The sequence below is a fragment of the Cebus imitator genome, unplaced genomic scaffold (assembly GCF_001604975.1).
Source record: "Cebus imitator isolate Cc_AM_T3 unplaced genomic scaffold, Cebus_imitator-1.0 Scaffold90, whole genome shotgun sequence".
NCBI classification, from domain to species: Eukaryota; Metazoa; Chordata; class Mammalia; order Primates; family Cebidae; genus Cebus; species Cebus imitator.
Window position 1 is genome coordinate 4096630 of NW_016107405.1, and position 24925 is coordinate 4121554.

The window sequence follows — 24925 nt, forward strand, 5'->3', positions numbered from 1 at the left end:
GAATTACAAACCAGCAAGTAAGCATCCTCAAAATAATAAGATAATAAAATACAAAGAAAGAGCAAATTTCTTGACAAAAATAAAAATGGAGATAATAGGCATAGAAAGTGTAAGATTCAAGGACAAAGGAAAACATACATTTTCAGATATGTGAAAATAAATGTTTACAAAAGAACAAGGATGAAACTTTTAAACAATACTGAGTGCAAGAAGAAAATGGGATAATACCTGAAATATTAGAGGTAAAGAACTTTGAACCTACACATTTATAGCCAACAAAGTATCTTTTACATATTCTTTCCGGATATAAAAACACAGAAACTTTGAGGCAAAAAGACCTTTTAAAAACAGATTAAGGAATACTGCAGTCAGAAGATAAATAAAACCATGAAAGTGATACAAAACAAAAAAATGAGTAAAGAACAGTAAACTTTTTGTGATCTAAGTAACTCTATGATATACATAAAGAAACATACATGCATAATATTTATATATGTATTTCTGTTGATATGTATATACATGAATTTTATACATACATTAATTCTATAAATATCAATACAGAAAGGTACATGACAACAAGGAGATGGGACCATACTAAAGTAGATGTTTACTTAAGAATATGGCATATATAATGTTAAACAAGGATATAGATGTAGAAAAAAACCTAATGATTACTTTGTAAATATTGGGAGAAACAAACAGAAAAAAAGGTAAAAAGCTTCACATATTCAACCGACCAATGGAATATAGAAAAAAGAGGGCAAAGAAACAGAAAGTATAGTAACTCAGAACAAAAAAAAAAACAACTGTTAAATCCTAATATTAAAGTAAATACAGAAATATAAATGAGTTAAGATACTGATTGAGAAACTCAAATTGGATTTTTAAAAGGTTTTGTAATAGAAAAGGCACCAGCTCACAACACAGGAGTCTAAAATGCCATCTTCATTCTAAGAACTGAGTATAGTTAGTCCGTTAATGTGTATACTCTAATTGGAATACAAACATCAAACCAGAACACAAACAAATACATACAACTAATTTCTAAGCAAATATATTAAAAAATAAAATAAAATAACAGAAAAAGCAGAAACAAGGTTAAATAAAGTATCATAAATATAACAAAAAGGAAATCAACAGTAGTGGTATTCATATTAAGCACTATAAATTTCAAGGTTAAAATCTGAAGGAAAAATAATACCAAGTGATCACGAACACATATGCACCTAAAAATATATACAACTGTCAGAATTCTATGGAAAAGTAAATCAATACTTGTAGTTGAATATTTTAACTCTCTCTAAATCTGATAGTTCAGCGCACAAACTTAAATTTAGACTTCTCTTTACCTATATCAAAGCCATGCCTTGGGTCTTGTCATCATCTAAACTGCTTCATTTCTGAAATCTTAAATTCCATGATCTCATTCACCAAATGAAGCCATTGTTTTAGATCCAGACAAAACACTGGCAGGTCACCTGGACAATTTTTATTTTATGAACTTTTAAGCCTTTGTCCTGTTACCTTTCTGTCCAAACATCCCAGGTGGTCTATCTCTGCACCTTCTATTAACTCTGAATTCAAGGTAGAATGGCTTGTGCTCACCTTCCTACTTGACATTCCTTTTGTTGTAATTTTTATTGACTTTGCTAAGTTCAACAGATATTGATCAGTGCTTATTTTACCAGACTCATCTGCTACATTTGGGTGTGGGAATCATTCCTTCCTTCTTTAAACTATTTCTTTATTTGGCATCAATGACATCACACTCTCCCAGTTATCTTTTTAGTTAACTTTTATGGGCCTTCTCTTCTGAGCACCCCTTAAATGTTGGTTATCTTCAAAATAGCATCTTTAGCTATCACTTTCCTCATGGTATTCAGGTTCTCAAAGGGATTTATTTCTCATTCAAGATTTCAAGGACCATCCACATGCTAAAAATCTCAAATGTCTTCCTCCAGTCCAGCAAATTTGGATATCTAGCTGTCACCAACATTTCCATGTGATGATCTCACTGATAGCACAGTTCAACATATTTTAAGGGAGAGCCTCATTTTCTTGCACCGCACAATAGAAATAGACTCCCAGCTGTTCCCTATCCCTGAGTCCAGACTTCTCCCTCTACATAGTTGACAAAGTGATCTAGAGTCAAATCTAATTATGTCACCCTAGCTCCCAAGTTTCAACCCTACAGTGACTTGATACTGTTTAACATGGAGTACTAACCTCTCTGTAATTTACTGCTTACTTACTTCTTTGATGTCATCTTTTACCACCATCTGCCTTCTCTTCTATTCATTTCACACTGTTTCCCATCTCTATTCTGCACTCATGCTATCCCATCTGGCTAAATGCCCTACTAGTCATTTTCCTCTAAGTCTTTCTATATAATATTATAATTATTTGTTAATTTTTTTCTCTTGTCCTCAACCTAAAGCTTCTATATGATATAGATTATACATGATGTGCAGTTTTTTCCGCTGAATATGTGGCAATGACAGCTGCTTGAATGGAAAAAAAAAAAAAAAAATTAAATGTTATTTACTGTTCTAAGCTTTTTTCTGATAAATACATTTTTTTAAAAATTTTCATTTGTCCTTTGAACTTCTCCTAATTGTCTTCTAACTTGGCTCATCATCACTTCCATGCCAAACTCTACACTCCCTCTAACTACCACACTTTTCTTAATAGTTCCTTCATCTATGTTATTCATCCTGTAAAGGCTCAAAAATCTCAAAATTGCGCAAACTCATCTCCACCTTCACTTTACATATACAATATGACACTGAGATGCATTATCCCCTGAGTTCATTTCTTTTATTTTCCCTATCACCAATTGTCCTGATCCAGGCTATAACTAAATTTCACTGTAATATTCTGTCATCTGTTCACCTAGCACAAACCTTAACCTCAAATCTTTCCCTTTCAACCACCATTTAAATGTCTCTGAAGCATTGCTTTGATTAGGATACTTTTGTACTCAAAAACTTGTTTCCATGGCAGATCCACTGAGAGTTGTGTAGTAAACATCAATTTTCTTCTTATTTCTTACTAATGTTTTTGATGAAATAATACGCTCAGAAGAAAAAATGCACTTTTCTCAGCTTCACATCAGCTAAATGTGGCCATGTGACAGAGTTTTGACTAAGTCATTTACATAGGTCTGTTGTAAATTTCCGCAAAAGGTTTTTTTTCCTCACAGAGGCATTCTACTTGCTTCTCTCTCTACTGTCGACTTGGTTTGAGGACCTGAGGGGTGAAGAGGCCCTCTTGTGATCATGTGGAGCTCTTTGAGATAAAAGTCACATAGTAAAGAAGAAAGGTAGAGGAAGAATTGATCTATGTTGACATCACAACAGAGAACTACCAGCCTCTTACTATCTACTCTGGACTACTTTTCACACTAGTTGCCCTATTTTAAAAATGGAGATAATAGAGGCCAGGTGTGGTGGCTTATGCCTGTAATCTTAGCACTTTGGGAGGCCGAGGCAGGTGGATCATGTGAGGTCAGGAGTTTAAGATCACCCTGGCCAACATGGTGAAACTCCAACTTTACTAAAAATACAAATATTAGCTGGGTGTAGTGGCTTGTGCTTGTAGTCCCAGCTACTTAGGAGGCTGAGGCATGACAATCTCTTGATCCCGGGCTGCAGAAGTTACAGTGAGCTGAGATCGTACCACTGCACTCCAGCCTGGGTGACAGAGGAAGACTTGTCATCCTCCATTCAAAAAAAAAAAAAAATGGAGATAATAGTAAATCATAGTGCTTTTTAAAAAATTAAACTAATTAATCCAGATAAAGTATTTAAAATATCACCTGATATAAAATAAGGAATAAATGTATGTTCTCTTAATTTTGTTGTTAATATCACTGTCAATATTCTATGTTGTTAATAATTACGATATAATTGTATAAGACTATGTGAGATAATGCAAGATTATTATGAGAGAAAAATATTATGGGAGAAAAATTTTTACCTCTCATTTGGTTAAATCACTGGAAGTGGGTTTCTTTTTCATGTTCCTAACGCAGATCTAATTGATACAGTCCCCCACTACCCTGGAATCACGTTCTAAATTCCCAAATCTGCATTTAAGCCCTAAAGCCCCACCCTAATCCTCCTTTTTAACCTCAGTCACTTAATCTGTACCAAATTGTATCACTTTCAAAACCCACTTATGCTTGTCCACTCTGCCCCTAGCTTACAGCATTCTCTACTCAAAAAATAATCTTCTGCCATCTTTGCTGTTGATATACACGTCTTTCAAAACCCAACTCAAGTATTACCTCTTCCAGGATTCCCTGAGACCTCACACTGAAAAAATTTATATTCTTTCTGATTTTCTAGAGTGCCTTGATTTCACTTATCTCATGGTTCTTCTAAAATTATACCATATTACTTAAGTATCATTGTACTGATAATAGCAAGTAGAGAAATATTATTGAAACAAGGGTACTCATTATTCATTAACTTATAAACTAGCCAAAAATATGCATTGATTAATAATTGGCAGAAATTTGTCTTAGGAGCTGGAGATTAAAATGTGAATAAGTTATGGTATTTTCATCAAGGAATTAACAGACTAGAAGATAAGAAAAACAACAAAAGGCATAATTAAAATGTAGCATGTGCTGTGAGAATGCCATGAAAAGTGCAGTTGTTATCCATATGATATTAATGTAGCTATGAAAACTCAGTTAAGAGACACTAAGCCCAGACAGAGCATCACCAGGGAAAGCACCTTAGACAAGAAACCTGAAATGAATTTTGAACAGCAAATTGGAATCATCCAGACAAATGGTGGTGATCAAATAAGCAGGAGATAAAGTTGTAAGAAGGAGAAACCGGCCACCATGAGAACCAGTGGTGAACTCAGAGAACTGAAACATGAAGCTCCATGCGGATGTTAAAGGATAAGTCTGAGCCAGGTGCAAAGGTTAAGCGCAGAAGGGTCCCTGTGCTATGGGTACAAATTTGAATTGTATCTTAGCAACACCCATGTTACAAAATGCTTCTTTTGATTTTATATTTCATCTTAGAGATTTTCAGTCTTCAAGATATTCCTATTTCCAATGATCAAATCCTGAATATAAAGCTGTTCTCAGACTTATCCTGTGGTAGCTATGATTTCTGCAGTCTTCTTTGAATTGACGAAACGCTCCCTGTTGTCACAGGTAGAAAAGGCTTGGGAGAAAAAAAAAGATGGCAATACCCACCATCTCCTGAGCTCAAACTCTGCCCTTGTGTTAAAAACTTAAAATGCAAGCATTAAAACAATTCTACAAGGTATACACATATGGGTGAGAGAAATTAAAAACTGAGACCACACATCTATACTATACTGACTCAGTCCAAAGACTATATACTTTCTGCTTTGAGTCATAGACTCCAAGCACCAATAAATGTATTAGAATATTGCAACAGCACAGGATTTATTCTAGCTATCAAAGATAGCAAGTCTGTGAATTATGGCAGTATGTGAAACTGTATAAACATACCAAATTCAAAGAGACCACACACTGATTGAAACTATTACAGACTGAATAAAACTGTGATTAAATGGACATTAATGGTTATAAGATACTGTTGTATACATAATTTAAAACATGATGGTTTAAAAAATAGAAAAAAATTGTCTGTAGCCATTGTTCACATTGCCACAAAGCCAATGTAATTCTTGGGACTTTGCACTCTTCCGAGCCATGAGATTCTTTAATTGAGAGCACCCAAAGACCACTAAAAACGTGTGAGTTTTCTTTATATGTACAAACTTAGTATAAAAGCAAAGGCAAGATGTGTGCTTAAACATTAATGAAAGATAAAAGACAGAAAGCTAAATCTATGTTGCTTATCCATTCTCATTTTTTAGAGTACATATTTTATAATAAAGTAACATATATATATATATATATATATTAATAAATATATAATAAAATCATTTTCTAGGTTTTACCTAGAATTAACTGGCATATGTGTATCTTTCAGGATTTGTTTTTCTCTTTATAAATCAATCTTTCACATAAGAAAATAAACTTTGAAAGAAGTAGTTGTAGAATAAATTGTATTGTCTGTATATCTAATATTTACTGAACAGGTTATTTCATCTTATATATATTTTTACAATCTTCATAAAGTGACTAGAGGACCTTCATTCATTTTGGGGGGAGAAAGTTTTTTATATATCCACTACTGTAAATTTTGAATAAATACACATGTAGATACTTACATTCGGTTTTAGATTTCAAAAGGTTCCATTTTTTGATTGTTTTATATTTTATTAGCCATCTATCAGATCCTTATTTTTTGTCTTTTCCAGGTTAATATAAAATCTGTTAAAAAAATTCTCTATCATTCAGATCTTAAATACCGAGATTCTGGGCATTATCCTTTTGTGCCTGGAGGCTACAGGCTTAATAGATAATAAGTATTGACCTGAAATCAGCAATAATCACCAGGAATGTAGATTAGGAGATTAAACCTGGGAGATCATAGGACCATATCTTTGTCTAACAAATTTAATGGAAAAAAAAAAAGAAATCTCAGTTATTAATGTAGTTTTTTTTAAATAATGAAACATTAAAGGAAGTCTTTTGTCTAGTACCAGTGTTGCCCAGCTCTATTCATACTTCAATATTTTCTGAAGGTTCATTACAAGCAAGTCATAATAAATATAAGCTCCATGAAGCTAAATACTCATTTATTTTTGTATCCTCAGCACCTCTAAATTTGTTATTCAGTAAATAGCAGCCAAGTATTTATTGAAAATAAAATTGAATGTATAAAAAAGCAAAAGTTAAAGGATTCAGATATAATTTTATAAAATATAAATGCAATAAGATTATTAGTCTTATTCTAATACTCATATCTACAGCAAAAATTCACTGCTGCTTAAGCAATTTCTGCCTGTTTTATTTTTACGGATATTTAAGACAATCTAACTACTGATCAATATTTCAACTAAACTTATCAGAAAACACTTAACAATTAGAGCTAAATCTTCTAAACACATACTACTGTTAGTGTCTATCTTAATTCACATTAATACATAATTGAAGGGAGTATTAAAAATGAATTCTTATAATTTATTATGCATAGGAATTTATATGCATAGTTAATAGAGAATAATTAATTAAAATCACATCTTTTATTACACTTGCATTTGGAATGTTTACTGTGATAATGTTGACTTCAATTACTTTAATAAAAGTTTTTTTTCAAAAACTGATAATATATTTTCATAACCAGTCATTAGACATACATGCCATTGTGCATTGTCATCTTCTTTCCCAAGAGTTAGTAACTTGGTGAGCGAGTTTTCTGCAAGGCCAGGGTCACTGTCCAGAGCTGTGTGTGCAGGCTGCACGAGAGGCCCACCGCTTGGCACTGCAGGTTGTGACCGTTTAAGAGTTGGATTGATGAGCTGGTGATCAAGGGTCATGAAAGAATTTACATGCTCTCTCTGGGCTTTCTGCAGCTGAGGTCTTGCAGAACTTTCCACGTATGCTGGAACCTACATAATCAAAATCAAACAATACAATGTGCAGCATCATCTCTTAAATCACAGTCGTCCTTTCCACAATTGCACTAGGATAATAAACACACTATACTATAGCACCTAGTTTCTCTCAAATCTATCATCCCTGCTTCTGTCATAAGTTACATACAATTTTAATGGGTTATGATTATTAAGAAGTGATTTAAACTTTAACAAAATATTTTAAATGCTAATCAGTTTTTTAAAATGAGTAGGTCTAAAAATTTGGAATAAATATACAAGCCATAATACTTTTGGAGGATCTAAAAAATGAGGGCCTAAAATAACACAAGGAAAATACAGATGATTCACTATTATAAGTAATTTGTATATAACATATATTACTTGGATTCCTTTGTATTACACATAAATATTCTATGGAATATGATCAAAACTTTTTTCTTAAGAAAATTAAAATGATAAGAGAGCAGAAACTAGAAATATATGTATAAAATATTAAGTGTGTAACTCTATGTGTGGTGAAAATCTAGGTGTTTTTTTTTCTAGTTTTCTGTATTTTCCTATTTCTATCCTGAGTCTAGTTTTATTTTTTAATCTTATTTTTAAACCCTTTCATATTTTTACCTTATAATAATGATAAAGTGGTAGAGTCATTGTTATGAGTTGACAAAAGCATTCAGAAAAAAATCTAACCCTTGTCATGTGTCCACTAATCAACTGTCCAGTCTGGCAAAATCCCTTTTTAAAAATATACCACGTACATTCAAAATTGCATACCTTCAGTCTAGTTATCATAGTTAATATTGTACTATCATTTGTGTGAGGGACAACTTTAAGCATTTCAAATCTGTCCTTTAAAAGCCTATGAACGTAGTATTGCCTGGCAGTTGTCTTTATATTTACTATGCTATGATAGGGCTACTAATACATTTTCCTCAAGTGGCCTATATATAAACCTATTTAATATTTCCCTCATGTTAAACAATAGTAAAGATTGCTGTACAGTGCTTATTTTTTCTTTTATTTCAGTTACACAAACTGCTCCATAAATCCCTTAACATGCATTAGCCCAGATAAATAGCCTGTACAAAGTATTTTGCATTCAAATTAGCTAGTTTGGGGTACAATATTGCAGTAGTTACTTTAGTTTAATTCTGTTAGGCTGACATTTTTAGCATTATTTTAATTGTACTACCATAAAATAATTTTTCAGTCATATAAAAAAGATTAAGATTGGTAATAAAGATTACACATATTACTAATTATATTGCTATGAGCTTTAAAGTTATAAAATAACATTTCATTAAAATGCCAGTGGTAATTTTTTTAGGGTAGCTATTTAGATTATCCCACTGTTCTAAATTAATCCTTCTTAATCTGTATACATTTATGAAATATACATTATAAAGAACACTTTCAGTTTCACAAATCGGAATGATCATTCACACTATGCAACTGAATGCTAAAGAATATTGTATACCTACAACTGGAAAATATCTCTTGTTCTAAGAAGAATATGTTGAACCAGAATTCACAACTTGCACTAATTCTTTTTTTAGTTTTTATCCCTTCATTCCAAAAGCCTTCACTGAAGCACTTACTCTTGCGTTATATCAAGAATACAAAATAAGTCATAGATGTGATCCCAAGGTTCTAGGAGTTTACAATCTACTGGCCAGTATTAATATCAACTATAGCAACAACAATAATGATAATAATATTAAGCAACAGATACCAGGAACTGTGCCAAATAATTTACATGTATTATTTTATTCCATTCTTGTTATAACCTTAGGAGATAGGTATCATTAGTTAGGATCCTCATTGTGCTATATAGATGAAGCCACTAACATTTAGAGAGTTTTAATGGCATACCTATTATCATTCAGCTAGTGAGAAAAAAAAAGTAGAATACAGAGCCTGTCTTCCTAAGCATTACAATATCAGTTCCTGAGTAAATATTTACAAAATATTGTAAATGAAATGTTTACAATGGAAAGCAAAAGCTCCATAATACATGCAATGAAATTAAAAAGCAATAGTTTTAAAAAACATATTGAAAGAGAAAGTGATTTTAAGTCAGCTGCTGGAAGGAGAGATAGTCCTATACAGCGGGCAAAGGAAAGAAAATCTCAAACATAAAAGATCGAGATGAAACAAGACAAGAAGTTGTGAGACAGTTGCTAAGGTTACCCATGCAAAAGAAGTCACAAATACTTATCTCAAAGCAAGAATACCATCTCCTCTCTAGGCCACTCTATACAGATCCAGAACACAATATAGTATGAGCTAACTCTAATGCTACCTAAATTATTGATTATTTCTAAGGAATTACAAAAGTTTAGCAGGCAAGAGTGAGGACTCTGTTGATGTTACCTGTACAACATCTAAAAACTAAGCAGAAGAGTCAAAAAACTTAGTGTAGCACGGAAAGATTCAATGAAAAGTGATTATGCTGCTCCCTAGAAAAAATCTCTGACTTTACTAACCATGAACTAATATCAGAACAATGGGATCACTCGTTGTAAAACACCAGTTTAATTGTGTACCACTAATTTTAAAATACCTTAAAAATTGCCTAGGTTACAAAGACATAAAATTATCTAGTGAATTTCTTTAACTGAATGTGCCAATATTTTGTGGGATAAAGTAAATGAAATTATAGGTTGCCATTGTTCATTTGTTCACTTATTCAAGAAACAGTTTTTGAATATCAAGCATATGTGGGCACTAAGTGGTACACTGAAGGTGGAAGGCAGATTAACATAGTGTCTGCCATCAAATAGTATACACTATGGTCACGGTCTAGACAGGGTGGTAAAAACTGAATTCTTCATGGGCAAGGACTGTATTTATCTTGTTGGCTGCTCGACTGCCATGCTTCTTGCATGAACCCCAGAGAATGACACACAGCTTATATGTGTTTATATGTGTTCAGTGAATGAATGAAATAATGAGTCATTAGACTATATCTTGGGAATCCACTAGAAGAGCATATAAACCATAATCAGAATATCAAAGTCTTTGCTAGGAGACAAGAGCAGCTGTAGATTGTGATTTGGTTGATTGAATTGTCAGAGATTAAGACCATCAAAATGAAGAGAAATTTTGATTTTTAAAACAATAAGTAAATTATATCTTCAGAACTCAAAATTATATTTTAATAATATTACCCTAACATGCTGCTATTGCAAACTAACCTATATGTAAAATATTTTCCTTTACCTAACACCTTACCACCACATTACTAACAGCTTATTTATAATAGATTATTTTACATCCAGTACATCCTGTCTATCAAAAAAACCCATAAGACATATTAAAAGGCTAAAAAACACAGTTTGAAAAAGCACAACAAGCATTATAACCAGACCCAGGTATAACAGGGAAGTTGAAATTATCAGACCAGGATGAATTTTTTTAAAACTATGATCAATATGCTAAGGGTGCTGATAGATAAAGGAGGCAGCATGCAAGAGTAGATGGGCAATGCAAACAGAGAAAATCCAAGGGAAAAAAAAGGAATAAAAAAAGTCAAAAACACTGTACAGAAATGAAGAAGGCCTTTGATGGGTGTATTAATAGATTGAAGATGATGGAGAAAAAGATCTCTGAGATGCAGGATTTCACAACAGCAACCTACAGAACTAAAAAGCAAAAAGAAAAAGGTAAAATAAATAAATAAATAAAGAATATCAGGGAACTGTGGGACAATGACAAAAAGTGTAACATGTGCACAATGGGAAAACCCAAGGGAGGAGAAAGGGAGAAAGGAACAGAAACAATATTTGAAGCAATAATGACTTAGAATTTCTTCAGTTAATGTAACACATCAAACCAAAGATCGAAGAAGCTCAGATAACACCAAGCAAAATGAATGCCAAATGAAAATAAAACAAAAAAACAAACAATCTATTCCTGGGCATTTTATATTTGAAGTACAGAAAATCAAAGATAAAAAAAACTCTGGAAAAATCTAGACTAAATAAACACCTTACCTGAGAAGAAAAGATAAAAATTATATCTGACTTTTCCTTAGAAACCATGCAAGCAAGAAGAGAGGAATTAAATATTGAGAGAAAAAACCCAAAACAACCCACCAATCTAGAATTCTGTACTTTGTGAAATTTCCCTTAAAAGATAAAGGAGAAATAAGGACTTTCATAGACAAGCAAAAATTGAGGAAAATTGTTTTTTAGTAGCCCTGCCTGGCAAGAAATATTTTTAAAAATTCCTTAGAGAGAAAGAAAGTAATGTAGGTCAAAAATTAAGACCTACATAGGGAGAAAAAGAGCATTAGAAACAGAATAAATGAAAGTTAAAATAAAATTGCTTATTTTCTTAGTCTTCGTTGATCTATATTAATATATTTAAAATAACGCATTTGACTATGTATACTTATATAAATGTTTAGGTATGCTTATGTAATAATTAAAATTAATGACAGCAATTATACAAGTGGCATGAGGGAGAAATTAGGAGTATTATTTGGTCATTACAAGATATTTGCCAGAGGAGATGGAGGAAGATGGCCAAGAAGAAACCTCCAACAATTGTATTCCATGCAGGAACACCAAATTGAACAACAATCCATACAAAAAAAAACCTTCATAATAACCAAAAATTGGGTTAGCAAACACAGTATCTTGTTTATACTTCATATCACTGAGAGAGGCACTGGAGAAGATAGGAAAGAGTCTTGAGTTGCCAACATCTTCCCTCCTCCAACCCTGGCAGGGCTCAGAGAGAGTATCTGTGCTCTTGGGGAGAAAGAGTGCAGTAATTGTAGAACTTTGCATTGGAACTCAGTGCTGCCCTGTCACAGTGGAAAGCAACACAGGGCAGAATACAGCTGGCACCCAGAGAGGGAGCATTTAGACCAGCCCTATCCAGAGGGGAATTGTCCATTCCAGTGGTCAGAAGCTTAGTTATTTGCAGCCTCACCACCATGGGCTAAAGCTCTCTGGGTTTCTGAATAAACTTGAAAGGCAGTTTAGGATACAAGAGCTGCAATTCCCAAGCAAGTCCTGTTGCTATGCTTAGCTTACAACCAGTGGACTTGGGGGACATAAGAACTAGTGAAATGCCTGCTGAGGCCCTCATTCCAGAATCTAGCTCACAGCCATTTCTAGATACATCCTGGGTCAGAAAAGAACCCACTTCCTTGAATGCTAATTAGCCCATGGGCCCTGAATAATCAGCAGTAGTACCCTTGCAGTACTCGTGATGGACCTTGAGTGAGACTCAGAGACATGCTGACTTAGGTGGGTTTGGGGAGAGACTATGGCGGGTTTGGGGAGAGACTCCTGCTTGAGAAAAGGAGAAGGAAGAGTAAAGGAGACTTTGTCTTGCATGTTAAATAACAACTAGCCACACCGGAGTAGAGCAAGTGAGCTGCTAGGGTCCTCAATTCTAGAACTTGGCTATCTGACAGCATTGCTGGGCATTCTCTGGGCCAGAGGGAAGCCCACTGCCCTAAAGAGAGAGACCTGGAGCTGGCAGCATTCACCACAAGTTGACTGAAGAGACCTTGGGTCTTGAGTGAGCTTTGGGAGTAACCAGGTAGCACTCACTGAAGGCCTGAGGCAGTAGTAGCTATAGAGAGACTCCTTAGCATGTGAAAAGGAAAAGGAAGAGTGGGAAGGACTTTGTCTTGTGGATTGGGTGCCAGCTCAGCTGCAGTAGAAAAAAAGAACCAGGTAGATTCCTAAGGTTTTCGACTCCAGGCCCTGGCTCCCAGCTGGCATCTCTAGGCTAGCATGGGGAGTGAGATCTTACCACCCTGAGCATAAGGACACAAGTCTGGCTGACTTTACTACCTGCTGATTGTAGGGCATTCAGGCCTTGAGAGAAACATAAGCACTAGTCTAGCAATGGTTACCATGGGCCTTGGGCAAAACCCAGTGCTGTGCTGGCTTCAGGTCTGACACAGCACAGTCCCATTGGTGGTGGCCAGAGGATTGTTTGTGTCACCCCTTCCCAAGATCCAGATAGCTCAGCACACAGAGAGAGACTCTATTTGATTAAAAGTAGGTAAGGGAAGAGAACAAGAGTCCTTGCCAGGCAATACAGAGAATTCTTCTGGATCCTACTTAAGACCACCAAGGTGGTACCTGTATAAGTCTATAAGAGCCACAGTGTTACCGAGCTTTGGCTGCCTCCTAATGCAGATAATGCTGCAGTGACCAAGAACTTCAATTACAATATCCAAGTCCATTTAAATAACTAGAATGCCTTCCCAAGATAGGCTGGTACAATCCAGCCCAGACTGCAAAGAATAAAACGAAGACCTAACTCTTCAATGCCCAGACACCAATGAACATCCACAAGCATCAAACCTTCGAGGAAAATATCACCTCACCAACTAAACTAAATAAGGCACCAGGAACAAATATTGGGGAAACAGAGATATGTACCCTTTCACATGGGGAATTCAAAACAGATGTTTGAGAAAACTTGATGAAATTCAAGATAAAGCAGAGAAGCAATTCAGAATCCTATCAGGTAAATTTAACAAGAGATTGAAATAATTTAAAAGAATCAAGCAAAAATTCTGGAGGTTAAAAGTGTAACAGGCATACTGAAGAATACATCAGAGTCTCTTAACAGCAGAACTCATAAAACAGAAGAAAGAATTAGTGAGCTTGAAGACAGGATATTTGAAAATACATGGTCAGAGGAGACAAAAGAAAAAATAATAAAAAGAATTAAGAATGTTTACAGGATCCATAAAATAACCTGTAAAGGGAAAATCTAAGAGTTACTGGCCTTAAAAAGGAGGTAGAGGAAGAGGCAGGCATGGAAAGTTGAAATGGATAATAACACAGAACTTCCCAAACCTAGAGAAATATATCAATATTCAAGTAGAAGAAGGTTATAGAACACCTAAAAAATCTAACCCAAAGAAGACAACCTCAAGACATTTAATAATCAAATTACCAGAGGTCAAGAATAAAGAAAGGACCCTAAATGAGGAAGAGAGAGAAAACAAAATTTTAATGCAATCAGTGGTAAGTTGTCATCAGTTTAAAATAATGGGTTATAAGATGATATTTGCAAACCTCATGGTAACCTCAAATCAAAAAAACATCCGACAGATACACACATAAAAAAAAAGAAAGAAACTAAAACTTACCAACAGAGAAAACTACCTTCTCTAAAAAGAAGATGGAAATAAAAGAAAAAAGGAAGACAACATAACAAGGTGAAAAAAAAAATGGCAAAAGTAATTCCTCCTTTATTAATAATATCACCGAATGTAAATGGACCAAACTCAATAAAAAAAAAACAAAACAGAGTGGCTGAATGGGTAAAAAAAAAAAACATGCAACAATCTGTAGTCTACAAGAAATACGTGTTACCTATAAAGATGCACATAGAATGAAAAGAAAGGAATTGAAAAAGATATCCCATACAAATGGAAATAAAAAAATAGCAAGATTCATTATACTAATATCAGACAAAGTAGATTTCAAGGCAAAAGCCGTAAGAAGAGACAAAGAAGGTCATTATATAATGATACTTTATCATGTATATTGTCATCAAGATATAACAATTATAAATATATATGTGCCCCAAACTGGAGCATCCAGATATATAAAACAAATATTATTAAAGCTAAAGAGAGAGAGAGACCCCAGTGCAATAACAGCTAGAGACTGTAATACCCACTTTCAGCATTGAATAGATCATCCACACAGAAAATCAATAAAGAAACATCAGACTTAATCTGAACTAAAAACCAAATGAACCTAACAGATATTTACAGAACATTTTGTTAAATGGCTGCAGTATATACATTCTTCTCTGCACATTGATCATTCTCAAGGATAGACCACACAACATCTTAAAAATTCACATAAGTCTTAAAAAATTTAAAAATATTGATACTATGTCAAGTATTTTCTCTGACCACAATGAAATAAAACTACAAATAGTAACAAAAGGAATCTTGGAAACTATACAAACACATGGAAATTAAAAAATAAACTCCTGAGTGATCAGTGGGTCAGTTAAGAAATTAAAATGGAAATTTAAAAATGTTTTGAAACAAACTATAATGAAACACAAGATACCAAAACTTATGAAATACTGCAAAAGCAGTACTAAGAGGAAAGTTTTGTAGGTATAAGCACCTATATGAGAAAAGTAGAAAAATTTCAAATAAACAATCAATCTAACAATGCATCTTAGAGATAGAAAAGCAAAAGAAAGTAAACCCAAATTAGTACAAAAAAATAATAAAGATCAGAAGAGAAATAAAGTTGAAATGAAAGAAACAATACAAAAGATCAATAAAATGAAAAGTTGTTTTCTTGAAAAGATAAACAATCAACAAACCTTTAGCCAGACTAAGAAAAAAAGAGAGAAGACACAGATAAATAAAATGAGGATGAAAAAGGAGACATTACAACAGATACCACAGATATTCAAATAATTATTAGGGCTACTGTGATATGAGTGACTATATGCCAATAAATTGGAAACATCTGGAAGAAATGGATAAATTCCTAGATATGTACAATGTACTAAGATTGAACCATGAAAAAAAATCCAAAATCTGAGCAAATAACAGGTAACAAGATCAAAGCCATAATAAGTCTCCTAGAAAAAAAAAAAAGCCAATGGCTTCACTGCTTAATTTTACCAAACATTTAAAGAATCAATACCAATACTACTCAAAGTATTCTGAAGAATAAAGGAGGAGGGAAAACTTCCAAACTCATTCTACAAGGTCAGTATTACCCTGATATCAAAGCCAGACAAAGACATATCAAAAAGAGAGCACTGCAGGCCACTATCCCCAATGAACATTGATGCAAAAATCTCAAAAAAACACTAGCAAACTAAATTCGACAACACACTATGTCTGTTTGATTGATATTTTGGTTATCGATCAAACAGACATAATTAATACATATGCTATTTACCACCAACAACAGGATACACATTTTTCTCAAGCTCACATGGAACATGCAACAAGATAGACCACATTCTGAACCATAAAACACACTATACAAATTTAAAAAAAAATACAAATCATACAATATCTATACTCAGATAATTGAGTTAAGCTACAAATCAATAAAATGATAGCTTTAAAAAACTAAAAATACTTGAAGATTAAACCACACACAACTACATTTTACAAATGAAAGAAGACATCTCAAGGAAAGCTTTTAAATACTTTGAATTAATCAAAAATAAAACACAACATTCTAAAATTTGTGTGCTGCAATGAAAGCAGTGCTTAGAGAAACATTTATGACATTTTATGTATATGTTAAAAGAAAAATCTAAAATTTAAAACCTAAGCTTCCAACTAAGGAAACAAGAAAAAGGAGAACAAATCAAATCCAGAGTAAGTAGAAGAAAAGAAACAATAATAATTAAAACCAATAAAGTTGAAAATAGGAAATTAATAGGGAAAGTCAACTAAAGTAAAACTTGATTCTTTGAAAAGACTGATAAAATTAATAAGCCTGTAGCTAACTAAGAAAGTTAATTAAAAATGAAAGAGGACACAAATTATTATCAAAAATAAAAGAATAAATATCTATACAGATTCTATGGACATTAAAAGGGTAAAAAATGAATACTATGAAAAACTCTATGTACACTAAAATGAGGAATACATATCCTTATGCATTTGTCCAAACCCATTTGTCCAAACCCATAGAATGTACAAACCCATAGAATGTACAATGTAATGCAAACTATGATCTTTGGGTGATAGTGAAGTGTCAATGTAGGTTCGTCATTATTAACAAATGAACCACTCTGGTGAGGGTTACTGATGAAGGAGAAGGGTATGCATGCATCAGGCAGAGTATATATGAAAAATCTTGGTACCTTCTGCTTAATTTTGCTATGATTCTAAAACTTCCCTTAAAAATAAAGTCCAGTATTACAAAATAATGCTTAGATTCATTAACCAGAAAATCAGGAGCAGTATGTTTAATGAGTAAACCAAAATTTTAAGAAAAATTAGAATCACACAAATTCCTGCAAGTATAATGAAAACAGTAGTTAGTAAGGAAGAAAAAAAGCCATCTCCTGGTTGAAAACAAACAAAAAAAAACATAATCATTGGGAAATCAATATCACTGATATGACTTGGCTGTGTTCCACCCAAATCTCATCTTGAATTCCCATGTATTGTGGGAGGGACCTGGTGAAAGATAATTGAATCATGGGGGCAGGCCTTTCCCATGCTGTTCTCATGATAGTAAGTCTCATGAGATCTGATGGTTTCATAAGGGGAGCTTGCCTACACAAGTTCTTTTCTCTTTTCTGCTGCCATGTGAGATATGCCTTTCACCTTCTGTCATGATTGTGAGGCCTCCTCAGCCATGTGGAACTATAAGTTGATTAAACCTTTTTCTTTTGTAAATTGCCCAGTCTCAGGTATGTCTTTATCAGCAGCATTAAAATGGACTAATACAGTGAATTGGTACCAGTAGAACAAGGCATTGCTGAAAAGATACCCAAAAACGTGGAAGTGACTTTGGAACAGGGTGACAGGCATAGGTGGAACAGTTTGGAGGGTTCAGAAGAAGATAGGAAAATGTGGGAAAGTTTGGAACCTCCTAGGGACTTGTTGATTGGCTTTAACCAAAAGTCTGATAGTGATACGAATTATAAGGTCCAGGTTGAGGTGGTCTCAGACGGAGATGAGAAACTCTTGGGGAACTGGAGCAAAGGTGACTCTTGTTATGTTTTAGCAAAGAGACTGGTGGCATTTTGCCCCTGCCCTAGAGATTTGTGGAACTTTAAACTTGAGAGAGATGATTTAGGGTATCTGGCAGAAGACATTTGTAAGCAGCAAAGCATTCAAGATGTGACTTGGGTGCTGTTAAAGGCATTTAATTTTATAAGAGAAACAGAGCATAAAAGTTTGGAAAATTTGCAACCTGACAATGCAATAGAAAAATAAATGCCATTTTCTGAGAAGAAATTCAAGTGGGTTACAGAAATTTGCATAAGTAATGAGGAGCTGAAGGTTAAACACCAAGACAAGGGGAAAAAGCTTTCCAGGACATGCTTTTCCAGGAAAAGCTTTTCTGAGACCTTTGTGGCAGCCTTCCAGTTACAAGCCCAGAGGGTCTGGAGTTAAAAATGGTTTTGTGGGCCAGGCCCAGGTTTCCAATGCTGTGTGCAGCTTAGAAACTTGGTGACCTGTGTCCCAGCTGATCCAGCTGCTCCAGCTGTGACTGAAAGGGGCCAAGGTATAGCTAGGGCTGTTGCTTCAAAGGGTGGAAGTCCCAAGCCCTGGAAGTTTCCATGTGGTATTGAGTCTACAGTGCACAGAAGTCAAGAATTGGGGTTTGAAAATGTCTGTCTAGATTTCAGAGGATGTATAGAAATGCCTGGATGCCCAGGAGGAAGTTTGCTGCAGGGGCAGGTCCCTCATAGAGAACCTCTTCTAGGGCAGTTTGGAAGGGAAATGTGAGGTCAGAGCCCCCATATAGAATCCCTATGGGGACACTGTCTAGTGAAGCTGTGAGAAGAGGGCCACCATCCTCCAGACCCAGAATGGTAGATCCACCAACAGCTTGCACCATGCACGTAGAAAAGCCTCAGACACTCAACATCACCTCATGAAAGCAGTGAGGAGGGAGGCTGTATTCTACAAAAGCCACAGGGGCAAAGCTGCCCAATACCATGGGAATCCACCTCTTGCATCAGTTTGACTTGGATATAAGACATGGAGTCAAAGGAGGTCATTTTGGAAATCTAAGATTTGACTGCCCTGCTGGATTTCAGACTTATATGGGGTCTGTAGTCCTCCTTTTTGGGGCCAGTTTCTCCCATTTGGAATGGCTATATTTACCCTATGCCTGTACCCCCATTGTATCTAGGAAGTAACTAACTTGCTTTTGATTTTACAGTTAGAAGGGACTTGGCTTGTTTCAGATGAGACTTTGACTGTGGACTTTCGAGTTAATGCTAAAATGAGTTAAGACTTTGGGCCGGGTGTGGCGGCTCAAGCCTGTAATCCCAGCACTTTGGGAGGCCGAGGCGGGTGGATCACGAGGTCAAGAGAACGAGACCATCCTGGTCAACATGGTGAAACCCCGTCTCTACTAAAACTACAAAACATTAGCTGGGCATGGTGGCGCGTGCCTGTAATCCCAGCTACTCAGGAGGCTGAGCAGGAGAATTGCCTGAACCCGGGAGGCGGAGGTTGTGGTGAGCCGAGATCGCGCCATTGCACTCCAGCCTGGGTAACAAGAGTGAAACTCCGTCTCAAAAAAAAAAAAAAAAAAGACTTTGGGGGACTGTTGGGAGGTCATGACTGGTTTTGAAATATGAAGACTTGAGATTTGGGAGAGATGAGGGAAAGAATGATATGGTTTAGCTCTGTCCTCACCCAAAACTTACGTTGAATTCCTGCGTGTTGTAGGAGGAACCTGGTGGGAGGAAATTGAATCATGGGGGCAAGTCTTTCCCATGCTGTTCTCATTATAGTAAATCTCATGAGATCTGATGGTTTCATAAGGGAAAATTTCCCTGCACAAGCTCTCTTCTTTTGTTTGCCGCCATGTGAGACACACCTTTCACCTTCCACCATGATTGTGAGGTCTCCCCAGCCACGTGGAACTGTAAGTCAATTAAACCTCTTTCTTTTGTAAATTGCCCAGTGTTGGGTATATTATTATCAGCAGCATGAAAACAGACTAACACAATTACATATACAAAATGTATGTATCTATGACTTTACCTTTTTATGTTTCTCTAAATTTTTTTGGACAGGAATTAATGCAGGCGTTCTGACTGCTGAGAGAACTGATAGAGATCCATGGGAAAGCAGCCTAGGCCATAGAAAAAGTAAGATACCACTCTCTGATAATAGCAGGTGAATCAACATAAAGATTATTTTAGGGTATTTGGTATCTGATTTAAAATCCCCAAGTTTGGATCAGTCTCAGGAGGTTTAACTCTACAAATCACCAAAGATTTAGTTAGAAATTAATTAAGGTTAAATAATGTAATTAACTTACCTATTTGCATTTGAATTTTGAAATCTCCTGGTAGGGGGAAGAGTTGTGGAATAATGTGGGCCAACCAAGTAATGCTGGCTAGAAAGGGTCCACATGCCCCCACATGGAGATATGCTTATTTTCATAAAGCGTTTTACAAATTATGCTCCTAGATGCAAGATTTATTCCCCCAATTTACTTTCTGGTGTTCTACACTGTAGTCTTTTGGCCTAGTTCTTGTATGTGTTTCAGATCCTACTAAGTAAATAACAGCAGAGACGACATATTGTATAAGAAATTTAAGAAACAAGTGGGTACTTGTACCAAAAAACTTTGAAGTATGCCATCAACCCCATGATTCTCTATTTTATAAGATTGTCTACTTGCATCACATCTCCTCAAATATTGTGGATATTTGATATCAAGATTTGATACAAAAAATCTTCATGCAAATGTTTTTAAATGTAATTCACATTTTTATGTAGGCTTGTATTAATTTAAGCTTCTTTTAAAATGTTATCTTTCTATACAGAAAGCATACAATAATGGTAAAAACCCTCAGCTAATTCTTTCAACATTCACTCAGCAAACATCTAATGAGAGTTTGTGCTTTGTTAAAGCCAGTCCCAAGGGAAAGTGATTTCTCTCCAGAAAGCAGGGCTGTGACCTGTATGTCACCACCCACCTGGAGACCACTTATCTAAACTGAGGGCAAAGAACCTGGGAGGAGATGGGTACTGGCCTTTTGAAACTCAAAACTAAAAAGCGATGGCAAACATCAGACAAGCAATTATCTCAATAAGAAGATTTTAAAAATCACTATTATTATGACTAGCCAATCAAATTACCAAAGCAGACACGGGCACCTGCCTAATAAGCATGTTTAAACCATCAGCAAGAATACAACCAGAAATATTTACAGCCAGAAAGTGCTTGGTGACAGTAAATAAAAATATATACATCACCAAATACATACTTGCATGCATGCACATAGACACATGCATATATCTAAAAGCTAGACAGATCATTCCATTCACTATAATATGACAGCCCTTATTTAATTTTGTTAATTTTATACTAAGATTGAATTTAATAAATGAACTAAAACTTAAACTTCACAAGTGAATAATAGGTAACTATTAATTATGTTCTTGGTATCAGAGGTATATAAAAGGAAATCTATTTTGGGGGGCTTATGAATCTACTACCTCCTAGGTACCAACTCATAAAAGCCATATGACATTTGTTAATGTTCTGCAGTAAAGATTAATAACTCATTTCTTCAAATCTTACTTTCCTCACAGCAGTCTGTGGATATGATATACCCATAAATCTCATCTTGACTAAAACTAAAATTATACAGTCGAGCTTGTCTGATTGAGATATAACTACTGAACTAAAGTAGAGCCCGGTTCATCAAAAGTTTTACTTAGGTTTCTGAATAACTGTCAGCATATTTCAGCTGAGTATTATATAATCCAAAGCTATTTAATGGATAATAATATAAAATGTGATTGTAACATATTCCTTCAGTCCCAATCATTTGAATTTCGATAATTTCAGTGGTGTGTCTTTGAGAAAAGATCCACACTTAAAAGACTTTAAAAAGACATGAATATTATTAAGCAGAGTTTTTCTAATTCAATAGTATTCTAGCAGTAAAATCCCTACGTTTGATGAACACTTGTATTTGGTCTATAAAGTCTAAGCTTCCCTTACAATTTCATCTACCTCCATTTATACATGGATTGATTTGTTTTGTTTCTAATAGAGCCTCAGTAAAATTAACATGTTATACTTTTAAAAGAAATAAATACTAGCAATAATCATGGTTTACCTAGGCTGATCCATTTTTTAAGAGTATGACTAATTTTTTAAGATACAAACTTGAATTGAGAATCACATCAGAGACTAACAACTTCATTTAGTTCAAAACAATACAACAGCCATACACACACTAATGTCATCATCAATAACCAAAATAAATTAATGTGAAACATTCAGAAAATGTAAGCAATGACACTTAAAATATACTTGACACTGTGTTCACAGTTTAGCATTAATTAATTCTGCAAGTATTTTTGAGTGTCTACTATATATTAAGTTTCATGCTACTGTAATGGACTCCAGGGATATAATGAAACAAAACAGATATAACCCACTCTTCAAAGAATTCACAGTCTATTAGGGGAGATAAATATTTAAACATATAATTATAACACAATGTGACAAACCCTTGAAAGTAAAAAGTGTCATAAAATCAAGCAGAAACTAGATAAAACAGGAACAAGCCATTCAAGTGAAAGTCAATTCTTGCTAATAATTTCACTGATTGATTCATTTAACAAATATATGCATGCCTATATGCAAGAGGCACTTGAGTGGGCAGCAGTGGTAGACACAGTCAAACATGATCTCTCTCTTCATGTAGCTTGTGGACAGGTGGAAGAGACAGATTTTAATGACACAAATGACTATAAATGGTTAAGTGCTGTAAGTGACAGAAAGGAGAAATACACATGATTTTGAGTATATAGGAAAATGACATTACCTACACAGAGGTCACAGAACACTTCCTTGAGGATGGGATGATAGGGCTTGAACAAGTTGGGTGAACAAGAAGTAACTACATCAAGAGAATAGTAAAAAGCATTTCAGAGAGATGGAGCAGTATACGCAAAGATCCTGTGGTGAAAGGAAGCAAGGTGAGAATAACACACTGTAATGAGATAATGGATTTGGAGCAGAAAAATTATGGCATGGTCTGAGGGGGCTGTAGAGGCTAATAGGACCAGCCCATGCAATCCTTTAGGTGGATAAAGATGTCTTATTTTCTTTATCACATGGGAGGGGCAAGTACAAGTTTAGTCAGATAAATTCTGAAGAGTAAATGAGGGAGTCCAAGAAAGAAAAAAGCATTACCTGAATGAGGGTCATGTGATGAGGGTAAAGTTATGATGTGGAGACAAATAGATGGATACAAGAGATGTTTAGAAATAGATTACGGAATGACACCTGAGTTCCTGGCTTAAGTAACTGAATGGATAATGATGTCCTTTACTGAGATGACCGGTGTTTAGGGGAGAGTAGAGAATCATGAATTTGGTTTTAAACATATTGAGCCTTTGAAGCCTTGAAGATGTCCAGGAGATGAAATGAAATAGGTAGCTAGGCATATGTGTCTAGAACTCAGAAGTGATATATGGGCCATTATAATTTACATGATATCCACACTTAAGTGACAGATGAGATGGACATTGAAAGAAGAACCTACTTAGAAGATGAGAAGGCTTAGAACTAAATATGATGGATTCCTAACTTTTAATTACATATAGGAAAATCTATTCTGATATTAAACTTTATTTTCCCCCTTCTCCTATTGGTGTTTGTTTTTTTTTTTGCACATTTTGCAAAATTGTTGTTTGAAGTCTGTGCAGGGTATGCTGTCAGGTAAGTCATCCTTAATCAAATAAGTATTAGTTTGCCCTATTTCCAAAATCATGCATTCAACACTTTGATATAGATAAACATTTATTTTCCTAATCCAACACTATTGTAACTTTCATATTATCAATCCTAAACCTCTTATCTGCAACTCTAAAATCAAAAAGCTCTGAAAACCAGAGGGAGTTTTTAAACTTTGCACAAGCCCATTGGTGACAAAATCATCCAAGAAATAAAGTAAGACTATTTGTAGTCTTTCTTGATTCCAGTTAGAGTAAATATTCATATGCTTTGCTGCAGATATATTAATATGTTAGATTATGGGATGCTACCTTAAGCCCTTCTGGGGGTGTTAAGTAATAAATAATGTTGCGCAATATTAATTTTCTAAATCTAAAGTATTGAGAACTCCAAAATACATTTAACCCTACAATTTTGCATAATACATTGTGCACCTCTTTATTTATTGAATAAATAGCATGCGGAAAAGACTATCCTATAAGCATTGAATATATATTATCTTACTTAATTTCATAACCTCATAAGGTGTCATGATTTCATAAAACTCAAATGGGTGGCCACAATTATTTTTTAAAACTTCCCTGTATGTAAAATTGCTTATTCTTTTTATAAATTATAATATATCAAAAATTAAAATCCAAATTGATTTTATGCTATTAAAGAAATGGTATGAAGAACTATCCTTTCCAATTCAACAAACCAACTGAATGAATGAAACAAATATTCTTTTAATAAGAATTTATTGTCCAGGTATAACAATATTATATGTTTATGTTACTAACCATATTTATGTTTAGAATTTATGGGTTGATATGGTTTTGATATCTGCCCCTCCAAATCTCATGCTGAAACGTGACCTCCAGTGTTGGAGGGAGGCCTAGTGGGAGGTGTTTGGGTCATGGGGGTGGATCCCTCATCAATGGCTTCGTGCCATTCTCACAGTAATGAGTAAGTTCTCACTAGATTACTTTACACCAGAG

The 24925-nt window shown here is 34.6% G+C and overlaps 1 protein-coding gene across 5 annotated transcripts in view; it reads right to left on the reverse strand.

Moving 5' to 3' along the window:
* The window catches only part of TFEC (transcription factor EC), an 80715-nt gene that overhangs the window by 38359 nt on the left and 17431 nt on the right, over nucleotides 1-24925 (reverse strand). For all 5 annotated transcript variants that reach the window (XM_017535050.2, XM_017535046.2, XM_037740803.1 and 2 more), the window contains one exon: nucleotides 7261-7512. In XM_017535050.2, coding sequence (XP_017390539.1) covers nucleotides 7261-7440 — 180 coding nt within the window. In that variant the 5' untranslated portion in view covers nucleotides 7441-7512. The remainder of the gene's footprint in view (nucleotides 1-7260; nucleotides 7513-24925) is intronic.